This window comes from Zootoca vivipara, chromosome 14 (genome assembly GCF_963506605.1).
Source record: "Zootoca vivipara chromosome 14, rZooViv1.1, whole genome shotgun sequence".
NCBI classification, from domain to species: domain Eukaryota; kingdom Metazoa; phylum Chordata; class Lepidosauria; order Squamata; family Lacertidae; genus Zootoca; species Zootoca vivipara.
The window spans coordinates 34,548,674-34,571,799 of NC_083289.1; the positions used below are offsets into that span (position 1 = coordinate 34,548,674).

The window sequence follows — 23,126 nt, forward strand, 5'->3', positions numbered from 1 at the left end:
TAAATTTGCATCTATAGCTACAAATTAGCATGTGCAAATTTTATGCAAATACGCATCCTTTTCCAGTGTAAGTGGCCGCCTTAAGGACACAAGAATAAACAACAACAACGAAAACAATAAGAAGCTTGCTCCTCCTAATCCCAGGAGAGCAGATTCTGTGACTCCGCTAGTTGGCCACCAGAAGGAGCAGGGAAACCACGCTTCCTTTTTCCGCTCCTGGCTTTGCTGCTTTTGAAATACTCTCACGTGATGGCTTGTCATGTGACCGCGCGGCAGGCTCAATATGGCGGCCTCCATAGAGCGCCTAGTGCATAGAGTAGGCGAGGGGCAGCGACCGACTGCTTTGGTGGTTTTTTCTATGGTGCTGCTCCGCTGCTTTCTGGGAGTTCAGGGTCACGCCGTAGCTTGGTAAGTGCTCCAACCAGAGGAGAAGCCTTTCCACCTCTAAGCATCCTATGGGCGCGGGGGCGAGAGTTTCCGGCTCTTCCCACCCCCGCCGCATTTAGCCAATCTTTAGCTGTGTTTGTACGTGAAGCAAAGTCAGGTGATACGAGGGCCGAAGAGATCAAATTGACAATACCTGGGCTGATGTCCCGTTGAACAAGTAACACTGCTTGCAAGTTTAAAAGTAGTAGAACAAGGAGAGGATTTTGGAATAGCACCGAATTCCTAGAGTGTTTTTTTTTGTTTTTTTTGTTTTAGGGTAGAGAGAGTCTATATACATATGCGTACAAATCATTGCAAAGAACTTTTTTTTAATTTGGGAGAGCCTTAAAAAATGCTTTCATTCCCACCCCACCCCCAGCAGTAAAGTTTTATCCTGCCACGTCAGTACTTCCCCATCTTATCACATTTGTGGATCTGGCTTTCCTCTCAGCTGTGTGCAAGAAGCTCTCCAGTTTCCTCAAACATTCTTCTTTGTAACTGAATTAGTTCTGTTCTAGAACTTGGTGGTAGTTTTGTCAGGCAGAAATGGGGGAGTGAGACCTAGTAGGACGGTTGCTTTACATTTCCTCTGTTCCGGTTGCTTTAACACAGAGATTCAGTGAAGTTTTTCCAGTGGTGGAGAAAACTCAGGGCACCTTAATTTCTGGCTCCCAGGCTGCATTTAAAGGCATGTGAGTGGGGGCAGTAGTTTTCTTGAATCCACTGAGTGTTCATCCATCCACTTACACAATGTGGGTTTCCTTAGGATCTAGTTTAGTGCAGAACTGCCTACTTACAGATGTTCAGCCTTCGTAGTGTGCTTCCTCATTCAAGCACAAGCCTGATCTTGCCTGTCACCCTTTTGACTTCTGACCTGCTTAGTGGCCATTGTTTGCAGTCCCTTGAGTCAGAGTTTCTTCTTTGGTTAGCCCCCTCCCCTGGCCTATTTAGCTCCACCATGTAAAATGACAGGCATGGGAAAAGAGCAAACTTAATGTGTTTATTACCTGAGCATTAATGGAACAGCTTTTCATGGCTCATTAGAGCTGCTTGTGGTGAAACAAGAAAGATCTTCACTCCACGTAGGTGGAGAGGTGGTGTTTCCTAATTCATACCAGTTTTATAACAGATGGCATTTCTTTCTTCCACCCAAATATACTCCAAGTTCTAAATGCCTTCCTCAGTGCATCCTATGATAATTCAAAAAAGCAATCTAGAATTTAAATTTCACAGAATAATAACATTATGAGGTTTGCATAGTTTGGAGATGATATCTAGCTAGCAGGAGGTCCCACTCTGCAACTTTATTTGTAACACAATGCTTTTCAGTTAAAGGGGTGGTAACTTTGAGGACACCAGCTATCAGTCCCTATTTAATTATATGGGTTTGCATTTCTTGGCCCGGCTTTATACAGATTTATTAGAAATTTGCTCCAAATAACATTTTAGGGTCAACCTTGTATCCGACACATGTTGTAAGGAAGCAAGGTAGTGCAAACGATTTGACAGGGCAAGCTAGTGAGTCTGAACCTGTATGATTCACATTTGAAACTTGCAAAATTTCAGGAATTCATTGAACGATGACTTGTTACTGCCATATCCTCCACCTCGACACGGTCCGCGGCATCACCATCGCTATGTTCGGGACTGTCAAGCTCTCCAACATGGCAACACAACACACGAGTCCTGGCCTAGCAACAACAGCACTGTCTCTCCACTGACTGTCACAAGCACCTTCATCTCTGACATCCCTCCAAAGGGTCAGAATAGTCGACATGTCTACGGCCATCTCACTACAGTGAGGGACCCCCTGAGGACATTCTCTGTGCTGGAGCCTGGTGGGCCAGGGGGCTGCCGTAAGCGCAGCCGAGCAACGGTGGAAGAGACTGCCAGGCACGGCAAGTGCCTTGTGGCCCAGAATGGGGGGTACTTCAACACGAAAACCGGAGAGTGCCTTGGGGATGTTGTGAGTGACGGGCATCTCATCCAGTCCTCCGGAGGGATTCAGAATGCTCATTTTGGCATCCGGAAGGATGGCACCCTAGTCTTTGGGTAAGGTATCAGCAACTCTTCCCTTTAAACCAGGTGTGGGGAGCTGGAAATCACATAATACCTGTCAGGCCATTGGTCCATCTAGCTTAGCATGGTCAACACTGACTGGCAGTGACTTTCTAGAATTTCAGGATTTCTGAAATCCTAGAAAGCAGGGGAGATACCATTATCACAGACTTGGAGTTTGGAAGGGACTGTGAGGGTCATGTAGTTCAATCCCCTGCAAGGCAGGAATCTTTCACCCAACGTGGGTCTTGAACCTACGACCCTGAGATTACAAGTCTCATGCTCTTCCACCTGAGCCATCCCTCAGGTCATGGTGAACTGTGAACTTGGAAGGGACATTGGTGGTCATACTTAGCTCAACCCACTCTTCAGGGCTGGGTTTGCAGTGCAGAGTGAACTACAGCATCCCTGATGGAGAGCCATTCAGTTTCTGCCTCATAGGGGAGCTCTACCACTTCCCGAGATCCACTGGCAATTAAAGCAGTATTATACCACTTTGAACAGTCATGGCTTTCACCAGAGGATCCTGGGAAGTGTGGCTTATTAAAGGTGCTGAGAGTGGGCCCCTATTCCCATTCCCAGAGAGAAATTGTCCTGTAAATATTTCCAAATGTTGCTCCTTCCTTATAACATGGCTCTTCTGTTGTCTTTTCCAGCTACCTCTCCGAGGAAGACGTGTTAGCTAAAGACAACCCCTTTGTGCAGCTTGTGAGTGGGGTGGGGTGGCTCTTGCGAGATGGGGAGGTCTACGTGAATCAGAGTCGGGCGGTGGAATGTGACGAGACGCAGGAAACAGGTAAATGTGGGGAGGGGGCCCTGTTCCTTTTGTCTGCCTGATGCACTGGAGGGTCAGAAGGGGAGGAGGAGCGATAACAGGGGGCATGTACCCACCCAAGACTGGAGAGGAACTGATGTGTCCTGTGTCTTTTCCTTCGGTCCACTGCTTTTCTGTGCAACCCCCCCCCCCCACCTACCACGCTTTCTGTGCTGTTGGGTGGGTAAAGAGCTAAGGGATTCACTTGGTTCCTCTGGTGAGTAAGGCTTGGGTGGGGGAAGAATGCGTTCCGTGATGGTCCTGGCATGACCTTGCAAGCTCTGAGCACACCAGGCTCAGCAGGCTTGAGGCCAAGGCTGTCCATTGCCCCAGTGGAAAAAATTAAGATATAGGATGAAAGCATTAGGAAAAGGTAATCAAAAAGACAAATGTGGGTACTGTTTAATTGAATTTGTATGCAACAAAGAAAACCTCCTCAAACACACCAGTGACATGTGGTTAATGGACTGCAGCTAATCATATTAATTTTTATTTCCTTCCCAGAACCAGCTACCTGGTTTTTTTAAATGTTCTTTCATTATAATCACCATGCCCATGCTTCAGCAAAACTGAATTCTTGTATTCTCTCTTCAAACGATTCATTACATTTATGTTTCTTCTCTGTATGCTCATGAAAATTAAATACATATGTTTATATATGGCGAAACAAAAGACCAGAGCTGTGATGGTACCCAGCTTAAAGCAGATAGTTTTTAAGAAAACAAAACATGCTTACACCATTCTGCTGTAAGGAGAGGTTTTGCCCTGTGATTTTTTAAAAAACAAAAAACATCCTTGTAGCAGAGTGATTATGTTTCTCAGCTATTTGTACTCGGTCTCTCTTTCTCCCCACCTCTTTGTGGTAGGTACGTTTGACAAGTTCATCAATACCGTGTCTGCCAGGACAGCCGTGGGGCACGACAGGCAAGGACAGCTGGTGTTGGCACACTTTGATGGGCAGACCCATACAAGGGGGTAAGTCTGATTAGTTTTTGAAGTCGTTCCTCCTAGTCGGGCAGGTGGTCCCTGCCTCAGATTGAGCTCTGCTTGGAGGGCCTCTTTGTCTCCTTGAAGTGTTGTGGGTCAGTTTTCCTTTTTTATTTAAGTTAACAATTCAGGAGAAAAGTTAAATAAAGAATCTGTAGGTGCTAGCATTTAACATGTACCGGTAGGTGTCTGAGGGATTTCCATCCTATGACTCAGCAAAGAGTGATGAGATTTGGACATAACACTAAGCCGTGGTTTAATAAGCCATGGTTTAGGGATACATGGTTATGGTTTGCTTAGCAAACTAAGGCTTCAACAATCCCGGAGGACTTAGTGTCATGTATCAACCAGGCCTGCCTAGCACCAGACAAGTATGATTCTTTAATGTAGTCTGATCCACCCATAATGCTAAGAGGTTGGTTTGCAAACCTTAGTTTATGTTAACTGCAGTAAACCACTGCTTACAGGCTAAGGCACTGGGGCGTGTTCAGGTGGTTAAATTAAACCACGGTTTAGTTAACATGTGGACCAGGCCTATATGAAAGAGCCTTGTTTTTTTTAATGACCTGAATTGACTCTCTTAAAGAAAGCAGAGCCAGGTTTGGAAGGCTGGTTACTGGAGTATGTGAATTCTCTCTCACATGAAAATATATGGTCGTCCCCACCAACCCAACCCCCAAGCTGTTATCTTGTCTGTGCTACAGTAATCGCTGGCTCTTTTTTCAGGGCTGTCATAAGACTTCTCACTGCCTGAGGCAGATGGTGAAGTTATGTACAAAAGCCTAGCGGACTAACAATTTAATCTTGCCTTGACACTGTTAATGTGCCAGAACATTCCACTTCACACAAGGACCACAGGCTAGTGTCGGCGGGGACAGAGCATGCCACATGGCTCACCCAGCCCTAACACTTCACTGTCGCTCCCTGCTCTCCAGCACTTGCCTCCTTCCTCCGCCTAAGGATAGGGCTGGCCCTTACTCTTCTTCCACCTATGCAAGGCATCTTCTCACAGCTATCCCCTTTACCGTTTGCACAGCCTCAGCCTTTGGGATATGGCTGATTTCCTGAAGCAGCAAGGCGTTGTCAATGCCATCAACTTGGACGGCGGAGGGTCTGCAACCCTGGTCTTAAATGGAACGCTGGCTAGTTACCCTTCAGATCACTGGTAGGTGCTGTCGCTGTTTGCTAAAGGGGAGCTCGACCCTGTACTCGTGGACAAGAAAGAGCCCCCTACTGTCACACTTCTGGCCCCAAAGTGGTCCGGCTATGTTTGGGGGTGGGACAGTTTTCCGTGGGTCTGCATCAGTGTCAAAAGAAGTTACTACAGCATTAAAGAAGGGCCAGGATGCGTACTAGAGCTTGGCTTGGCTGTAGTTGTTTTTCTTTTGGTGCAATCCATGTTTCTTTCTCCCCAGCGAACCTTACCCCATGTGGCGCTGCCCTAGGCAGGTTTCGACTATCCTGTGTGTCCACGAACCTGCCTGCCAGCCTCCGGACTGCAGTGGGCATGGGCACTGCGTCCTTGGGGAATGTCAGTGTGATGGAGCTCTCTGGAGAGGATCAGCATGCAATGTCTTGGACTGCGGCCCTTCCAACTGCACCCTGCATGGAATCTGTACAGAAGGCAAGGCCACGTAGGCTGGGAGAGGTGTGAGCATGTGGGGCAGGTAGAACAGGTGCCCGTCCTCCAAGTCAGGGCTGCCTATAGAGATGGGGCTCTGAAAAGCACATGACTAGTAGCAAGTAGACACCCCTGATAAGCCTATAGAGTTAGGGTTCTAGAAAGCACATTGCTAATAACAAGGGGGACTCCTGCTGAGACTGCTTCTGGGCAAACTGGGGTTTTTAAAAACCCTTGGATATATAGCAGGGGATGCTTTTTCACTCCTCCCCTTTTTTCTTTTGGTTAAAGGCAGCTTCGGACTAACCTGTTCTGATTTGTTAGGATGCTGGCTCTACCATTGGGCAGAGGGAGGCAGCTGCTTGGTATCCAGCATAGGAGCAGTGGGGGCAGTTTCCCACCTACTCCTCCTGAATCCCCCATTTTGGAGGGCAGAGCTGTGTTTGTCCCCCAGCCTCCCCTTCACCCCCTAAACTGGCCTTTGTCTTTTGACTATCTGTTTCCTTTTTGTGTTGGTGGCTCTGCTTGTTTTTAAATAGAACTGTCTTTTAGACTTGTTAATGTTGTTTTGATGTATTTACGTGTTTGCTACTCTCTTCAAATATTTTAAGTTGCTTTGAGTTGTCATTGAAAAATAAGGTGGCTAATTTAATAATAATATTCCCCAAATGTTCTCCGTTTCCCCTTGGCCGTGGCTTATCTGGAAATTCCATGTTCTGTCCTGAATTCCCTCCCTTGCCAGCACTGGCGACTCTATTCCTGCTTGTGCCACAACTTACCTCCCTGTGCCCATGATCTTGCTGCTCCAAAATCACATCCATTTCTTCTTTTCCCCTTTATTGCAGAGGGATGTCTTTGTGATGCTGGCTGGCAGAGCCCCAACTGCAGTGAAGGTAGCTGGATTTCCTTCCTAACAATCCTTACTTTGGAGTGTGTGTGTGTGTGTGTGTGTGTGTGAATATTTATTTATTGCATCAGTTTGTAACTTGGGAAACCAATTGCAAAAGACAGGGCAGCGTTTCCCAACCTAGGTCTTGGACCGCAAGTTCCATCGACCCCAGCCATCGTGGCAGAGTATAAACTCAAACAAAACAAAACAAACTTTTCACCCTTTGGCCAAATAATAAGCTGCATTGTTATAGTCCTTTCAAATACGCTGTAGTTGATTGAACTGGCGGTAGTTGTTTTTCTCCAGTTTTATTGATTTTATTGCCTTGTTCTTCTTTTATTGCTTTACTTTGTGTTCCTTGCCCCAAGCATTCTTTGGTTGGAAGTCAGGATAGAAATTAACTACGGTAAATATATATTTCCAGGCCCAACTTACAATGTGATGACTTTTCTATCTCGACTTTGCTACATGTGTTGGGGGGGAGGCACTTTTGCTGGCCTGCATTGTGGCCACCAAATGCTGAGTTGTTGTTATTATTATTATTATTATTATTATTATTATTATTATTATTATTATTGTGATTTATTGCAAAAGGAGGAGGAGCTTATGCAAACTGCAGAAACTACATGGGCTCCATTTTCTGTCCTGGGACAGATGTGGGGGATGGAGAGATCCACAGCTCCCCCCTCATCCAGCTTACTCCATGCAAGGTCCTTACCATTTGTCCATGCAAGGTCCTTACCATTTGTCTTACCAGGCTAGTGCTTAAATGCATACCTGCCAAGTTGCTGTCGGAGAAATAAGGGACCGGGCGGAAGTAGCAGACCGGAAGTAGCGCTGCCGCCATTTTGGAACTGGGCGGAGCATGCTCAGAAGTGACTTTTGATGCTGCTTTGCCCAGTTCCAAAATGGCCACCGCACCAGAAGTCGTACTGCAGTCATTTTGGAACTGGGCAGAGCAGCATCAAAAGTCGCTTCTGGAGCATGCTCCGCCCAGTTCCAAAATGGCCACCGTGCCAGAATAAACCGGGGGAAAACAAAAAAACCCTGTTTTTTCAGCTAGGAAAAGCTGGGAAAACGGGGATTTCCTGGGGAATATGGGACCCAGGTGGCGCTGTGGGTTAAACCACAGAGCCTAGGGCTTGCTGATCAGAAGGTCGGCGGTTCGAATCCCTGCGACGGGGTGAGCTCCCATTGCTTGGTCCCAGCTCCTGCCAACCTAGCAGTTCGAAAGCACGTCAAAGTGCAAGTAGATAAATAGGAACCGCTACAGCGGGAAGGTAAACGGCGTTTCCGTGCGCTGCTCTGGTTCGCCAGAAGCAGCTTTGTCATGCTGGCCACATGACCCGGAAGCTGTCTGCGGACAAACGCCGGCTCCCTCGGCCTATAGAGCGAGATGAGCGCCGCAACCCCAGAGTCGGACACGACTGGACCTGATGGTCAGGGGCCCCTTTACCTTTATGGGAGACTTGGCAGCTATGCTTAAATGCAAGGTTGGAATAACTGTGTGTATGACCCTTTGTAGCAGAGAAAGCCAGCAGGACTCCAGCTCCCATCAGCCCCCGCAAGTGTGGCTTGTGCTCAGGCATGATGGGAGCTGTAGTCTAGCAACATTTGGAGGCGGCCATGTTGGCTCTCCCTGCTTTACAAGGGAGGGGGAGCAGCTCGCTGGTAGAACATGTGCTTGGAATGCAGAAGGGTTCCAGGTTCAGCCCTTGCACTGTATCAATTGTCGGTATATAAGTACTTCTATAAATAAAAAATCCTGGCGTCTGTGGGGAAGGCTGGGCAAGGCGGCCATTCTGAAAGCATGGATGCTGCTGCCCATCAGTGCGGACAATACTGAGCCATTGGAACAAATAGTCTACTTTGGTATAATGCAGATATATTGGGGCTTCCCTTGCTCTCGACCTGGAAGCTGCAGGCAATGCAGAATGCTGCCGCACAGCTGCCTATGGGAGTGACACCCCACCAGCATATAGCACCTCTGCTCAAAGATCTGCACTGGCTTCCTACCAGGCCAAGTTCAATTAGTTTATTACTGTTAGTATATAAAGCCCTAGGACCCAGGTGGCTCTGTGGGTTAAACCACAGAGTCTAGGGCTTGCTGATCAGAAGGTCGGCAGTTCGAATCCCTGCAACGGGGTGAGCTCCCGTTGCTCGGTCCCAGCTCCTGCCCACCTAGCAGTTCGAAAGCACGTCAAAGTGCAAGTAGATAAATAGGGACCGCTCCGGCGGGAAGGTAAACAGCGTTTCCATGTGCTGCTCTGGTTCGCCAGAAACAGCTTTGTCATGCTGGCCACATGACCCGGAAGCTGTCTGCGGACAAACGCCGGCTCCCTCGGCCTATAGAGCGAGATGAGCGCCGCAACCCCAGAGTCGGACACGACTGGACCTGATGGTCAGGGGCACCTTTACCTTTACCTTTATATAAAGCCCTAAACAGCTTGGGAGCAGTTTACCTGCGAACTTGACAGCTCTGAGCTGGCCCCGTTAAAAGTGCCACATAATACTTGTTCAGCATTTGTAAGAAATCAGCGTTTTAGCATGGCGGCACCTTCACTTTGGCTCGCACTATTGACATCAGCTCTTCAGCTCTCTATATTGGACAAACAGGCCAAACCCTACGCCAAAGGATAAATGGACATAAATCTGACATCAGGAACCAGAAGACAGAAAAACCAGTAGGAGAACACTTCAATCTCCCAGGACATTCTATACAAGATCTCAAAGTAGCTGTCTTACTACAAAAGAATTTCAGAAATAGACTGGAAAGAGAAGTTGCTGAATTGCAACTTATCACCAAGCTCAAAACCATGGAGGGACCTGGTTTGAACAGAGATAGCGGGTTCTTATCTCATTATACATGATAAGCGATCTTCAGCCATCTCAACCCTTGCTTTTTCATGCAAAACCATTTGCAGTCGTTTGCGGTCATCAACAGCTATCAGTCAGTCAATCACCCATTTCCACCACCCTTCTGAGTGATCCCCCCTCCCCTCCCCATCCCCACCCCTTCTCTACATAAGTGCCTGGAAACTTCCATTTCACTGTATCTGAAGAAGTGTGCATGCACACGAAAGCTCATACCAAAATAAAAACTTAGTTGGTCTTTAAGGTGCTACTGAAGGAATTTTTTTATTTTACTTCGATCCAGACCAACACGGCTACCTACCTGTAACCAGAACTATTGACATCAGGCAGGCACCTTCGCTGTAAGTTCTGGCGCCTACTAAAAGCATTTTTTGTTTAGACAAGCCTGTGGAATGCTGTTGTGTGTTTTCATCAAGTCTCTAGCTTATTTCTGAAGGCTTTTAATTGGTTTTTAACTGACGATTTTATTGCTTTATTCGTTTTTTGTAAAGAATTTCAGGTTGCTGTTTTTGTAGGATGAAGTGCTACAGTGGTGCCTCGCTAGACGAATTTAATTCGTTCCACGGGTCTTTTCTTATAACGAAAAATTCGTCTAGCGAATCCCATAGGAATGCATTGAATTTTTTTTGAATTTTTTTTTTGCCCATAGGAACGCATTAATTGAATTTCAATGCATTCCTATGGGAAACCGCGATTCGCTAGACGAATTTTTCGTAAAACGAATTCGTCTAGCGAGGCAACCGCCGCTTGAAAAATCCTTTCGTTAAGCGGAAATTTCGTTAAGCAGGGCATTCGTTAAGCGAGGCACCACTGTACATATAATTTTTGTGAAGCAAATAAACAGTAAAAATATATTCCTCCCCACCCAAAGTCCTGATGGTGTTTTGCATGTGGTCTCCTCCCTCCCTCCGTCTCTTCTGCCATAGCCTGTGCTCCTGGTTCCTATGGCGACGGCTGCCTTCAGAAATGCCTCTGCCTCAATGGTGGTGCCTGTGACCCTGTCCATGGAACTTGCAATTGCTCAGCTGGCTACCAAGGCACGCATTGCGAAGAAGGTGAGAGATTTGTTTATTTCAACTTGGCTGTGGTGATAACGTATTTGCTCTACTCCCTTCTTGCCGAGTTAAAGCCTGCTGATTAAAACAGCACTGTCTGCACCTGGTTCTTGTGACCTGCTCCCCTCCCAGCCATTATAATTCCTTAACGTGCTGTGGGAAGGCATGCTTTCTGCTGCAAAGAAATTGGACAGCCAGAAGACACGGTGTAAGCGGCGAAGAAATGGGCGAGTTAGCTGGCAGGAGAGGCTCAGTGGAGCCAGCTAGTGGATGAAGAATGTCCAACCTTTCCACGTCTTCTTTGTTTGCATCACAGATTCTACACATAGTGCACAGTTAAACTGTGGAACTCACCGCCACAGGAGGCAGTAATGACCACCAACATAAATGGATTGGACAAATTCATGGTTATTGGCCACAATGGCTCAGTTCTGCTTCCACAGTCGGGGTATTCATGCTTCTGAATACCAGGTGCCAGAAACTACAGGAGAAGAGTGTGATCTTGCACACATGTCCTGCTTTCTGGTTTCCCCACAGGTATCTGGTTAGCCGCTGTAAGAACAGCTTGTTCTGGGCCAGGCATCCCCAAACTTCAGCTCTCCAGATGTTTTGGACTACAGTTCCCATCACCTCTGACCACTGGTCCTGTTAGCTAGGGATCATGGGAGTTGTAAGCCAAAACATCTGGAGGGCCGCAGTTTGGGGGTGCCTGTTCTGGGCAAAGGCGGAAGGGCTTTGTAAGTCTTGGCAATCAGCTGCTCATCCGTGCCTGAAAACCCTGCTATAAGACAGAGAGCCAGGCCTGATTCTGCCATGTGTTTCCTTGGCCTGCTTGCTGTTGTGTAACCCCCAACTTGTCTTCCCTGTGATGGTTTTCTCAGCCTGCCCCAGCGGACGGTACGGGCCAAACTGCCAGGATGCCTGTCCCTGCCCAAACCAGCGTCCTTGTGATCGGAAGACGGGCAGTTGCAACATTTCTGCTGAATGCCCCCTGCCTGGCGACGTAGACAGAGGTAGGTGGCTCAGGGGCCTCGTGACTCAGGAGGAGACACAGCCTGAGCTTTTCTTTCGAAAGGTTTGGCCCTTGGCCTTTTTGCTTCCTGTTTAAAAGGGTCCTGGAAAGATAGGAGGCGGCCTTATTTTGGCTCTGGCTCATTGGCCCACCAATCTCAGTATTGCCTGCTCTGACTGGCAGCTGCTCTCCAGGGCTTCGGGCAGGGATCTCTCATCAGCCCTCCTGCCAGGGAAATGTCTCCTCACTCATATATATATATATGAAGCAAAGCTTTAATAGTAGAAAAGTGTAAACATGCTGACTGAGAGAAATGAAACATATTGAGGCAAGTGACAGCCTTTTAAACAGACAACCTGAAGAGAGGGGCCAATTCTAAAGTACAGCATAAAAGCCCCGCTCACTAGAGGCCAAGTATTCTATTGGTCAAATTAGGCCTCAGTGTTTTTCCTACATCTTAGCACTACCTGGAGATTGAACCTGGAAGCTTCTGCATGTGCGGCTGTTGCTCTTCCCTGTGGTGTTAACCTGGAACAGCTCTTTCTTTCCCTCACACCCCAGAGGGCTGCTGCTGGTCAGAATAGCGGTACTGTGCTGGATAGGCCAAGAGATTCAATGGCTTCATTTATCCCACCTACCCCTTCTTGGTCTACATTCCAGAGTGCCTGTGGATTTTGGGGATAGCTTTCTAGTGGTGCAACGCACAAGGGAAGAAAACAGATCTAAAAGCTGTAAGAAAGGGGAAATGGGACGATGCCACTGTATAGAAAAGGGGGGCAGGAAGCGGACTTTATTCCTGGTGCGTTTCAGGGGTGCCTCTTTCCCAAGGAGTGTAAACACTGTAAACTGAGGCTTTGAGCCAGGTGAAGTTAAGACCTGCTTGAGTCCCATTGGAAATCTCCTCGATTTCAAGGGTGCTTAAGCTCCAGTTGCATCGGAACCAAAGTTACTATTTCTTGATCTTGCTGAAGTTGAGCAGATTACAAATGGACCGAGTCTGATGGCATGTATGGATTCTTTGAGAAGGAATTCCTTGAAATAAGTTAGGGCACTATGGGTGTCGTCTCTTTTTTGTTGCCTCCCCACCCCCTTACACAGTTGTCATCTGCGTTTGTCTTGAACCATGCCTTTCAGGACAGCAAGAGAAATCTAGACTCTTGTTCTGATGTGACAATTAAGCCTTCGTGGATCCGTTCCATTCTCTTTGCTGCATTGGAGATTTGCCTTGTCCTTTGTGCTTGGCAATAAGCATCAAAATGCCTCTCTCTCTCCCTCTCTCGCAGAGCAGTGCTTGCTGAAGGCCAATGAGAAAGGTGTGCTCCTTGGGTTTACAATGTAAGTTGTGTGCTTTGTGTTTTTGTAGTGTGGTTGTATGTTGTAATATTTTCTAGCCGCCTGTAATAAGAGCTAGTCGCAGAGTCCTAGTCTACAAGGCCTCCTCCACCTCTGCTTAGTCCAGCCCTTAGCCCAGTGCAGGCAGTATAGATCACCCCCAATGTTGGCTGTACATCCGTATAAGGACACAAGAAGAGGCCTGCTGGATCAGGCCAGTGGCCCATCTAGACCAGCATCCTGGTCTTACGGTGGTCAACTTGATGCCTACAGGAAGGCTGCAAACAGGAGCTGAGCACAACAGCCCTCTCTGGAGGCAGAACCTAGCCATGGCAGCTGGTAGCCTTTGTTAGCCTTTTCCTCCATGAATTTGTCCAATTCTCTTTGAAAGCTATCCAAGTTGGTGGCCATCGTTGCCTCCCGTGGGAGCGAATTCCATAGTTTTAACTAGGCAGTGTGCCTCCGCTTTGAAGAACCTGCACCATGGGAGATGCTCCCCACCTCTCTAGGGAATCGGTCCCATCGTCCATCTGGCCTTGCCATCAGGAAGCTGCTTCTAATGTTCAAGCGCAGTCTCCCCTCCTGCAGCCGAAGGCCGTTAGTTCTATCCTCGTCCGCTGGGGCAAGTCTATTTTAGCAAAGTGGTTACAAGGATGAAATGGGAATCTTTTGACTTCTATTGTCAGTTCGCAGGCTGGCGTGTTAAGGTACTGTAAACATGCTGATTATTATTTTCATTTCATTATTATTAATAGTATTTATTTTGGTTTTTTACAGGAAGGGATGGATTATAGGAGTCTTATCTGTGCTGCTTCTAATTAGTGCTGCGTTCAACATAAAGCACTTTTGCTGCAGCAGCTCCACAGGCCGACAGAACTGTAATGATTACTTCTCCAGGCGTCCCAACAGTTCCCACTATGAACTGTTAGGGAAATCGAACAGTTTTCCACTTGCAGGAGGAGAGAATGAAGACTACACAGAAGACGCAGAGACCTAACACAGACGGCTGTGATCCTTTGATGTGAGAACCAGCAGGAGGCCCCATCCATCACTCTTATGTGATGGCACACTGTAGCAGAACCTTCCAGAAGGAACAAGTGGCTTCCACGTAGAACTTGACTACTGCTCCTCTCATTGGCCTCGCCTAGGGGCAACAAACCTTTTCCCAGTCCAAGGGCCCATATTCCCATCTGGAAACTCCCAGCAGTGAGCAGGGCCTAAGGCGAAAGAGGGCAGAGCAGTTAACCCAAGTTTTACCTTTTTGTGTACTGTAGGCTAGTTTCCACAAACACACCTCTATATCCTCCATCGTGCTAAGCAAGAGGGAATATCAGTTAAAGGACACATTTCAGCTGGCAAAAGAAACTCGAGTTTGAAGCTGGGGAAGTGTGGGGTTTGGGGAAAGGGGTTGCGTCGTGAGGAGGGTCTTGAGGGACAATAGAGAGGGATAGATTTAGCCCCCAAGCCTGAGGTTCCCCACCTTGGACCCACCCTTTCCAAAACGAGCCACTGCCCTTCCAGGTGTTTTAGGTGTGTGTGTGGGGGGGAAGTCTAGAAGTTGCTGGGGCTGGCCTTGACCTTTCTGCTGCTACAGTAAAGGACTCCAAATAGAATCCCCTGCTCATAAAAACAACCACCACATTACAGTATGGCCTCCATGGCTGATGGTCACAGATGAGGGAAGTTGTAGCCCAGCAATAGCAAAAGGGCTGGAGGTTCCCCACCTGTCATGTGTCATGAGCCAAAATGGCTTTCAAAAACTGTGTAACTACCTGTGTTTCCTTGCTGAGAACAGGTGGATGTAGCCAAAGTGCAGTGGGGCTGTTTAAAAGCCTTCTTGCAAACGCCCCTGTGCCGTTTTGCAGAGACTGCTGCCTTCCTCTCTTTCCCATGCCTCCTTGACAGCCTGGATCCGGCCAAAGCCTGTATGCCTCCGCCCCACTCCCAATTGGTTTGGGATCCAGGCTTGGGCCGGCCAAAGCCTGTATGCCTCTGCCCCACTCCCAATTGGTTTGGGATCCAGGCTTGGGCCGGATCCAAGGCTGTCAAGGGGCAGGACATTATTCTGGAGGCATCCTTACTAATTTCTTGTAAGTGGTGGTTGTAGCCTTCGCTGGGAAGACTGGCTCTTCTTTTTAAGGTGGATCCAGAAAACGGGCTCCTTCACAAATAATGTTAAACCCTAGTAACAATTTAACTGGCTTGATGCAACTGAGCAGTGTGCTGGTTCACAGCGCTCATGACTTGTTCTTGCATTCTTCCAGTCTGTGCCATGCTGGGGGGAGACGTACCAGAGCCTGCCTCAGCATCACATGTTGAGAAAGTGCTAAAAGAATTAATAATGGAAACGGGCTTCACTGTGAGGAATTTTATTTCCAACTCTGGTTATCGGAGTGCTTGACTCTTACGCCTTAAGTAGGGTGGCCTAAGTTAGGCCTATAGCGTACGATCTTATGACAAGGTTTTTTAGTAATATATATGTTGTAAGGTGTAGCTGCGGGTGGGATTGCCTTCCGGTAATTTATTTTAAAGCAGAAATTAAGACTGTCTCAGCCTGAATACATGAGCCGCCTTTTCTTTCTTTTGCACTTTGCCTCTTCCTTTGTAATGCCAGGGGTCTTTGGCAGCATATGTGAAATGTGAAATGTTGTGCCACTTTTTAAATTATGTGTTTTGTTAGCTTCAAAATTTGAAGAACAATTGCAGCAACCGTCCATGTTTGGTGCAGGGATATACTTTTTATACAATCAGGGCTATATACTTTTTACACAATAAAGTGACATTTTTTCCCTCTTGGGTTATGAACGTTGTCCTTTGAATAGCTGCAAGAGGGTGCCAGAGGCATAGTGACAGGAGTCTCATCCATTTTCACATGGTCCCCAGATACCTTAGTCTACATACAAAACTGGAACTCTACAAAGGTTCAAATGCACAAAAATATTACTTTATTTTAGATCAGAAATTAAAAACGCATCTTACTAAAAACTTCCATCTTACTATAAATTACAAACAAAAACTCTAGCAATGTAGTTATGTGTTAAGGCCACGTTCGAGATAGTGGGAAATATTGTTTCACTGCCTGTTTTATGAGCAATTCCATTTCTATCAGCTTTGCACCTCAGAAGCAAACTATTGCACAATTGTAAAACAAAAAACAAAAAAAATTGTATTGTAAAAAACACAAAACATTTGCAAAATCAAACAAAAACATTTGCATAGAAACAATTGTATTGTAAAAAACAAACATTTGCAAAATCTGAATAAAAAACACTCTAGAACATCCCTGATAATACTCCTTAAAAATATTTTTCTTTCTGAAAAAAGAAAGGCAAATTTGTGCTCACAAAGTTTACACTCAGTGGTTATCCTTATCATGGTCATGGCTGATTTTTGTATGTGATTTTATACATTTTGCCACTGTATTTGCTGAGAGAATACAACAAACTGCTGGAGTGTGTGTGTAATCCCTTCTGGTTCTCATACAGTCAACCGAAAACTTAGTACAGAGAACCATAAAATCAAAATTTAGTACTGGGACAGATGAGCGAGGAATAATCAACCCTTTTTGATGTCTCTTTTTTTGGGGGGGGGGCAGGGAGGAATGTTCAATGTGTACACATTTTTAATGCTAAGAATCAAGAAACGCATCCTAATCCATATGTACAGCAAAATTCCATCTTACGCACATTTAACTTGCGTGATTTGAACCTTACGCAGTTGAAAGCCAGCCAGTTGAAATCAGACAAATTGCTTGCACCCGAAAGGGGAGAGCTTAAAAGCTCCTTTTGCACAAAGTTTTCCTGGCCCAGAAAGAGCGTTTAAGCTCTCAGATTTGCTTACTGGGCTCTGAGAAGTTCTTTTGGGAAGGTGGTTTGAGTATATGTGTTTTTGCAATATATGCACCAGCCCTGGAACATTACCCCTGTGCTGGAGGCCATCGTACTGTAATACATAACAAGTTATGGTTGGGTATAACAAGCTCAACTAATATATAGTTTAAAAAATAGAACGAGATCATCTCTTCTTCAGCATTTCAAAAGTGACATTCTGGAAGAGCATCTAAATGACCACCCTCCGCCGCTGCTCTTCATGAGGGGCTGGGCTATTTCTGAGTGACCACTGCCCATCCTTCAACCTCGAGGGGGTCGAGGAAGTGTGGAAATGCTGGTGGGTTTGAGCCTGATCCTGAACAGCTTAGGTCAGTCAGTCCTAGAACCTTCCCATTCAGAAAATGTGGATGAGGATATATGCCCTGCTTGCTTGAGAAGTGGCTATTATCAGATACCTGCCTTGATGTCCACTGCTTCCAACAGGAAAGAGGGCAACAGACATCCCCATAAAATCCAGGCATCAACCTACAGCTTGCCTGCCCCAAATTTCAGGAGCTCTGATCAAGCTAGCTGTCCTACCATGGTGAAAAAGGAGATAAGACAGCCAGAACGTAAGAAGACAGAACGTAAGAAAATGTAGGAAAGGGGGGCTCCTTCCCGCCCTCCATCCCAATATGAAGAAGAGGGGGGTGATTGACAGGTAAGGGGCTTATATGCGTTTTGGCTCCCAATCCCTGCAGGCTCTGGCTCATCACCACTGACCACTTTCACTTCCTGGAATGTCAAATGGAGATCATGGAAGGGTCATGCCTGGCCCCAGCCTGCTTGTTCCAGTGGGGACAGCTGTGCAGCTCCTGGGCATTTTCGGCTGCTGAACTCAGAAACAGGAGGCTGGAGCTGGTGCACAGCATTGGGATGGGGAGTTTTCAGGGCCGTGAGGTAGCGACCATGTTTGCATCCTACTCAACTGGTGATGGAAACGGCTTTCTGCGTTCCTCTGCTCTGGACCTCCCACACCAGGATCTCATTATATGAAGCTGTGAAGAGGCGTTTCCCAGACGGGGTAAACCGGCAGAGGCACACAGCATCATCGTGGCCCAGGTAGTCTCTCTCAACCTTCTTTGGGTGCTCGATCAGCCTCAACATGCGCTCTGTAGGGCAGACAAAGCCACAGGCTAAGTAAACATCCTTTTATAAGTTACAGGTAGGTAGCCATGTAGGTCTGACGTAGTCGAAACAAACAAACAAACAAAAATCCTTCCAGTAGCACCTTAGAGACCAACTAAGTTTGTCATTGGTATGAGCTTTCGTGTGCAGAAGTGTGCATGAAAGCTCATACCAATGACAAACTTAGTTGGTCTCTAAGGTGCTACTGGAAGGGATCCTTTTATAAATCAAGGACAGTGCCATTCTGCCTTTGAGGGATGTGTACATGTGTAAAAATATGTCTGCCCAAGAATCTCAGCCAGGGTTGGCGTGAGGATTTTTGAGTTCCCAAGACAATAAATCACCAGGGCTCCCCGCCCTTTTGGGGGAGGGCAGAGATATTAATAAAGAGCACCCAGGAATCTTCTGACCAGATGGCTCATGCATGCGGGGCTACATTGCTCTGAAAGTTTTTTTTACCAGCCATATGGTCATTGCTTTGTTTGTCACCTGAGGGCAATAACAGAACAGGTTTTAAAAGAAAAAAAACAAAGGCAATGCAGTGACAGAGTTGGAAAGTTTTGCTAGTTTCCTTGGACCTCTTTGTTGGGCTCCCCATGGGCTTTTAGGCAATGTCGACTGCCCTACTTTCTGCTCCCTGAAGGCGAGAACGATCTCAAGTTCCTAGGCTATGCTCAAAAGCATGAGAATAACACTCAGCACCAATGAAGTCTCCTACAAGTCCATCCCTATGCACAACTGGATGGCTTTAAAAAAGGATTAGGCAAATTCATGGAGGGTAAGGCTATCAGTGGCTACCAGCCATGATGAGTATCCAGGACTCATAAGTGGGGAGAGTGCTGCTACACTCAGGTCCTGTTTGCGGACTGCCTATGGGCAGGTAAAGGTAAAGGGACCCCTGACCATCAGGTCCAGTCGTGACCGACTCTGGGGTTGCGACGCTCATCTTGTGTTATTGGCTGAGGGAGCCGGCGTATAGCTTCCAGGTCATGTGGCCAGCATGACAAAGCCGCTTCTGGCGAACCAGAGCAGCACAAGGAAACACCGTTTACCTTCCCGCTGTAGAGGTACCTATTTATCTACTTGCACTTTGACATGCTTTCGAACTGCTAGGTTGGCAGGAGCTGGGACCGAGCAACGGGAGCTCACCCCGTCGCAGGGATTCGAACCGCCGACCTTCTGATCAGCAAGCCCTAGGCTCTGTGGTTTAACCCACAGTGCCACCTGCATTGTAGGCTACTGTGAAAACAAGTTGCAGGACTAGATGGGTCACTGGCCTGATCCAGTAGGACTTGTCTTATGTTCTCACAAGTGCCCCACCTGTCTGATAGGTCGTAACACTTCTGCTGGGCACTGGAAACACAAAAGGGGAATGCTCAGTGCTAGAGCATCTGCTTTGCATGCAGGAAGTCCCAGGTTCATTCCCTGGCATCTCTAGGTAGGACTGGGAGAAACTCCCAGTCTGAAAACTTAAGAGTGCTGCTGCCAGTCAGTGTGGACAATACTGAGCTAGATGAACCAACGGTCTGATTCAGCATAAGGAAGCTTCCTATGTTCAGCGCTGCATTTCCAATGCAGGCGGCAACTGCACCACCCTTGACAGCCATCCAGCTTCAACTTAACTACTTTCATCACAGGAGAGCCCCCATCACCTTCTGAGGCAGCCTGACGTGTCATAGATGTTTAAGTAGAGCCTGGTGGCAGAGCAATTACTTTGCATTCATAGAGGTCCCAGGCTCAGTCCCTGGCAGCTTCTCCAGGCAGGGCAGGGGGGAAACCTCTATCTGAAACGCTGAAGAGCTGCTGCCAGTCAGTGTAGCAATACTGAGCAAGATGGACAAATGACCTGACTCCATGTGAGGCAGTCTCCTATCTTCCTATGCAAGGTTACTTGGCTCGTTCCATATACAGAGCTGCCTTCCCAGGGGTCTTCAGAGACTACCCCCACCTGCCCATTGGGGTCTTTTGGATACCCACCATTGAAGCCAACAGCTATAATACAGGCAGCAGGAGACAAGCTTAGCGACGTGGCAAAGTACGGCAAGGAAATCTTCTCTACGACCTGCAGACAAGCGAGAGGAAAAGTCCCAAAGTGTTAGAATCTATTGCAAAATGAAGAGGAAGTGTTATTCTTGCAGTGTGGAAAAGGCTGCTTATTTTTCATCCCAATACACACCAGGAAGGCATAGGAGGAGAAGCTTCCCCCTGCAGGAATATTTGAACAGGAAAATGTCCAAATTAACAAAGAATGCACCCCCTGTATGTGTGGGCTTCCAATAAATGTTGCAATCTGCTCTAAGAACTGGGTATGTTTAGCCTGGAGAAGAGAAGGCTAAGGGGTGATATGATAGCCATGTTCAAATATATAAAAGGATGTCATATAGAGGAGGGAGAAAGGTTGTTTTCTGCTGCTCCAGAGAAGCGGACACGGAGCAATGGATTCAAACTACAAGAAAGGAGATTCCACCTAAACATTAGGAAGAACTTCCTGACAGTAAGAGCTGTTCGGCAGTGGAATTTGCTACCAAGGAGTGTGGTGGAGTCTCCTTCTTTGGAGGTCTTTAAGCAGAGGCTTGACAGGCATATGTCAAGAATGCTTTGATGGTGTTTCCTGCTTGGCAGGGGGTTGGACTGGATGGCCCTTGTGGTCTCTTCCAACTTTATGATTCTAAGATGCAATCAGATTAATGTGCAATAGGACATAATGTACAACAAGCAGTTGCGGCATCTTGCAGAGGGCACAAAAGGGTGGAGCCCATTAGGCTGGGTGATCTGACTCTGCAAAACGGAAGAAGCCATCATTTCTGCAGAAGAATCTTAGGCATTTGAGAAAATGCAAAAGAAAAGAAAAAGGGTGGGGAGAGAGTCAACCACTCTAGATATAAGTTCAGTGGTCTATTGAGAAAAAGGAGCAATCCATGGGTTGCTCTGTCCCTCTCCATTTCAGCTGCAGTTGGGGCATCCCATCCAGAGAGGCCGGAAGTTATACAGGGTCCAAATCTGTTGAGCTGCAGTGACCTGCTACATCTCGACTTCATTGGCACTGCTTTGCTTTTCACTCAAACTCTATGAGCTAAACAGAACAAGGAGAAGCTCCCTGTAACATTTCTGGTGCTAGGGCATGTGGCATTTTTGAGACTAAAGGCAGGGGGCCAGAAGTCTTCATGCTTCTCCCACATAGGAGAAAGGTCATGGCTCAGTGGCAGAACATCTGTTTTACATGTGGAAGGTTTGAAATTCAATCCTTGGTATCTCCAGGAAGGACTGGGAGAGACTCCTGCCTGAAACCTTGGAAAGTCACTGCCAGTCAGTGTAGATAGTAATGGATCAATCACCTGACTCAGTATAAGACAGCTTTCCTATGTTCACCAAACCACAAACACATAGAGTCTCCAACAAATAGCCAGAAACTTTTTGTGTATGTGAGAGTTTTGCATATATAACAAACATCGCCTGCTGCCTCAGCCTAAAATTGTATAGCCCAGGAACATATGAAACTACTTTTTGTTGAGACACATCGCTGGTCCTTCTAGCTCAGCACTGTCTACACTGACTGGCAGCAGCTCTCCAGGATCCCGGACTGAGGTTCTCTCTCAGCCCTACCTGGAGATGCTGGGGACTGAATCTGGAGCCCTCTGCATGCAAAACAGATGCTCTACCACTGAGTGACAACTTTCATATGATGTCAAGTTTCCGCTTGTCTAGTGGAACAGCTAACAGAGCTAAAATAGACCCATAACAAAGATTAAGGGAAGTGTGCCAAGAGAAGGTGACACACCAGCAAGTCCACGGCTGAGCCAATAACATTAGGCTCATTGGTCAGATGCAGTTCCAGCAGTCCTGCTGGTAGAACACACAAGATCTCAGCCAAGCCAAGATATGAGGCACCTGTTTCTGTTGCAGGCTGTAGAAGAGGATCTCCTTCTGCAATCCAAAGCCTGTATAAGCAATCATGCTCCTGTCCCAAGGGCAAAATGCTGCTAGGCTGGGAGGCAGAGGGTTGGGTACCTGGAGGGGAAAGGCAAAAGCATGAGTGACAAGGTAGGTGTGCATCATTTGGAGCTAACCAACCTCCAGTTCAGGGCCAGCACAAAGTTAATGAAATCTGAACAATTATTTTATTCTTAGGATTGCCAGACTCAATAGAGGACAGGACTTTTGTGCCTTTAAATGCCCTGCTCTTTTTTGAGTCTGGAAACCTTAAAGAGAAACCAGCAGACCCTTTGCTTGGAAATTAAGCAAAGGGTCTGCTGGTTTCTCTTTAAGGTTTCCAGACTCAAAAGAGAGCAGGGCAATTAAAGGCACAAAAGTCCTGTCCTCTATTGAGTCTGGCAACCCTATTTCTTCTGACGTGTGGAGTGGAGCACTTTCCCCTCTTCGAAATCTGAAAGCTGCATCCAGAAACACTTCTAAGCATTTAGTGCAAACTAAGCCTGCCATTTGAATAGCTCTTTTCCACAAAAAATGAGGAAATAGAAACTAGTCCTTTATTTAAAGCCAAAATTCTACAGATTCTTTGTGACCACGGTTTTCTAGATCTCGCTGAGCTACACAGCTAGCCTCATCCTATGTATTCATTTGGCAAATGCCAAGAAGACACTCAATCTGCTCTTGCTTCTGCCTTGTAAAATTTTCCAGCCTCAGGAAATTTTAACAAGCAACACTACAAAACACACCACATGCTGAAAAGCTTATTGCTCAGCTCATGAGCAGAGGACGGGAGGCTACAGCAAGATATCCTCACCTCGGGACCTGTAGGAGCTGGGAAGCTTAGCCAGTCAATGAGCTCACATTTGTCCTTCATCCAGTCAGAGACCCAGACACTGACACGTCGATCGGCACTTGCAGCCAACCAGAGATCATCACCTTCAACGCCAAGTTCTCTGTGCTAGAAGACAGGATACCAAAATGACAACAGCTCTTGTTTTACACATCTGTCCTCTGAAACTGTTGATGCAGGGCATGATGACATATTGTACCATTGTACGGATAAGTAAAAAAAATAGGAGTAACATGGGCTCAGTTTAAATCCAGTGTGTTTGTGTCTTGAGGACTAGCCAC

The 23,126-nt window shown here is 46.9% G+C and overlaps 2 protein-coding genes across 5 annotated transcripts in view; one reads left to right on the forward strand and one right to left on the reverse strand.

The window, feature by feature from the left end:
• Positions 1-266: 266 nt before the first annotated feature.
• NAGPA (N-acetylglucosamine-1-phosphodiester alpha-N-acetylglucosaminidase) lies at positions 267-16,933 on the forward strand. The gene is made up of 11 exons (XM_035130634.2): positions 267-408; positions 1,993-2,478; positions 3,141-3,280; positions 4,165-4,273; positions 5,322-5,450; positions 5,701-5,909; positions 6,752-6,799; positions 10,596-10,724; positions 11,606-11,737; positions 13,020-13,071; positions 13,846-16,933. The coding sequence occupies exons 1-11, from the start codon at positions 284-286 to the stop codon at positions 14,063-14,065; spliced, it is 1,779 nt and encodes a 592-aa protein (XP_034986525.2). The 5' UTR covers positions 267-283; the 3' UTR covers positions 14,066-16,933.
• Positions 16,934-17,501: 568 nt separating this feature from the next.
• Positions 17,502-23,126, reverse strand: part of WDR90 (WD repeat domain 90) — a 45,548-nt gene continuing 39,923 nt past the window's right edge. For 3 of the 4 annotated variants that reach the window (XM_060282757.1, XM_035130626.2, XM_035130629.2), the window contains 4 exons: positions 22,810-22,953; positions 21,954-22,073; positions 20,043-20,127; positions 17,502-18,049 (listed from right to left, as the gene is read on the reverse strand). In XM_060282757.1, coding sequence (XP_060138740.1) covers positions 17,862-18,049; positions 20,043-20,127; positions 21,954-22,073; positions 22,810-22,953 — 537 coding nt within the window. In that variant the 3' untranslated portion in view covers positions 17,502-17,861. Of the gene's footprint in view, positions 18,050-20,042; positions 20,128-21,953; positions 22,074-22,809; positions 22,954-23,126 lie in introns of those variants that run through there. The other variant, XR_009558554.1, reaches the window with a different exon arrangement.

Bases quoted from the DNA above. Each gene is read 5' to 3' on its own strand.
- NAGPA (XM_035130634.2), top strand. From the start codon at position 284: ATGGCGGCCTCCATAGAGCGCCTAGTGCATAGAGTAGGCGAGGGGCAG. The intron at 10,725-11,605 runs GTGAGAGATTTG...TGGTTTTCTCAG, and splicing joins AGGCACGCATTGCGAAGAAG to CCTGCCCCAGCGGACGGTAC. The intron at 13,072-13,845 runs GTAAGTTGTGTG...GGTTTTTTACAG, and splicing joins GTGCTCCTTGGGTTTACAAT to GAAGGGATGGATTATAGGAG.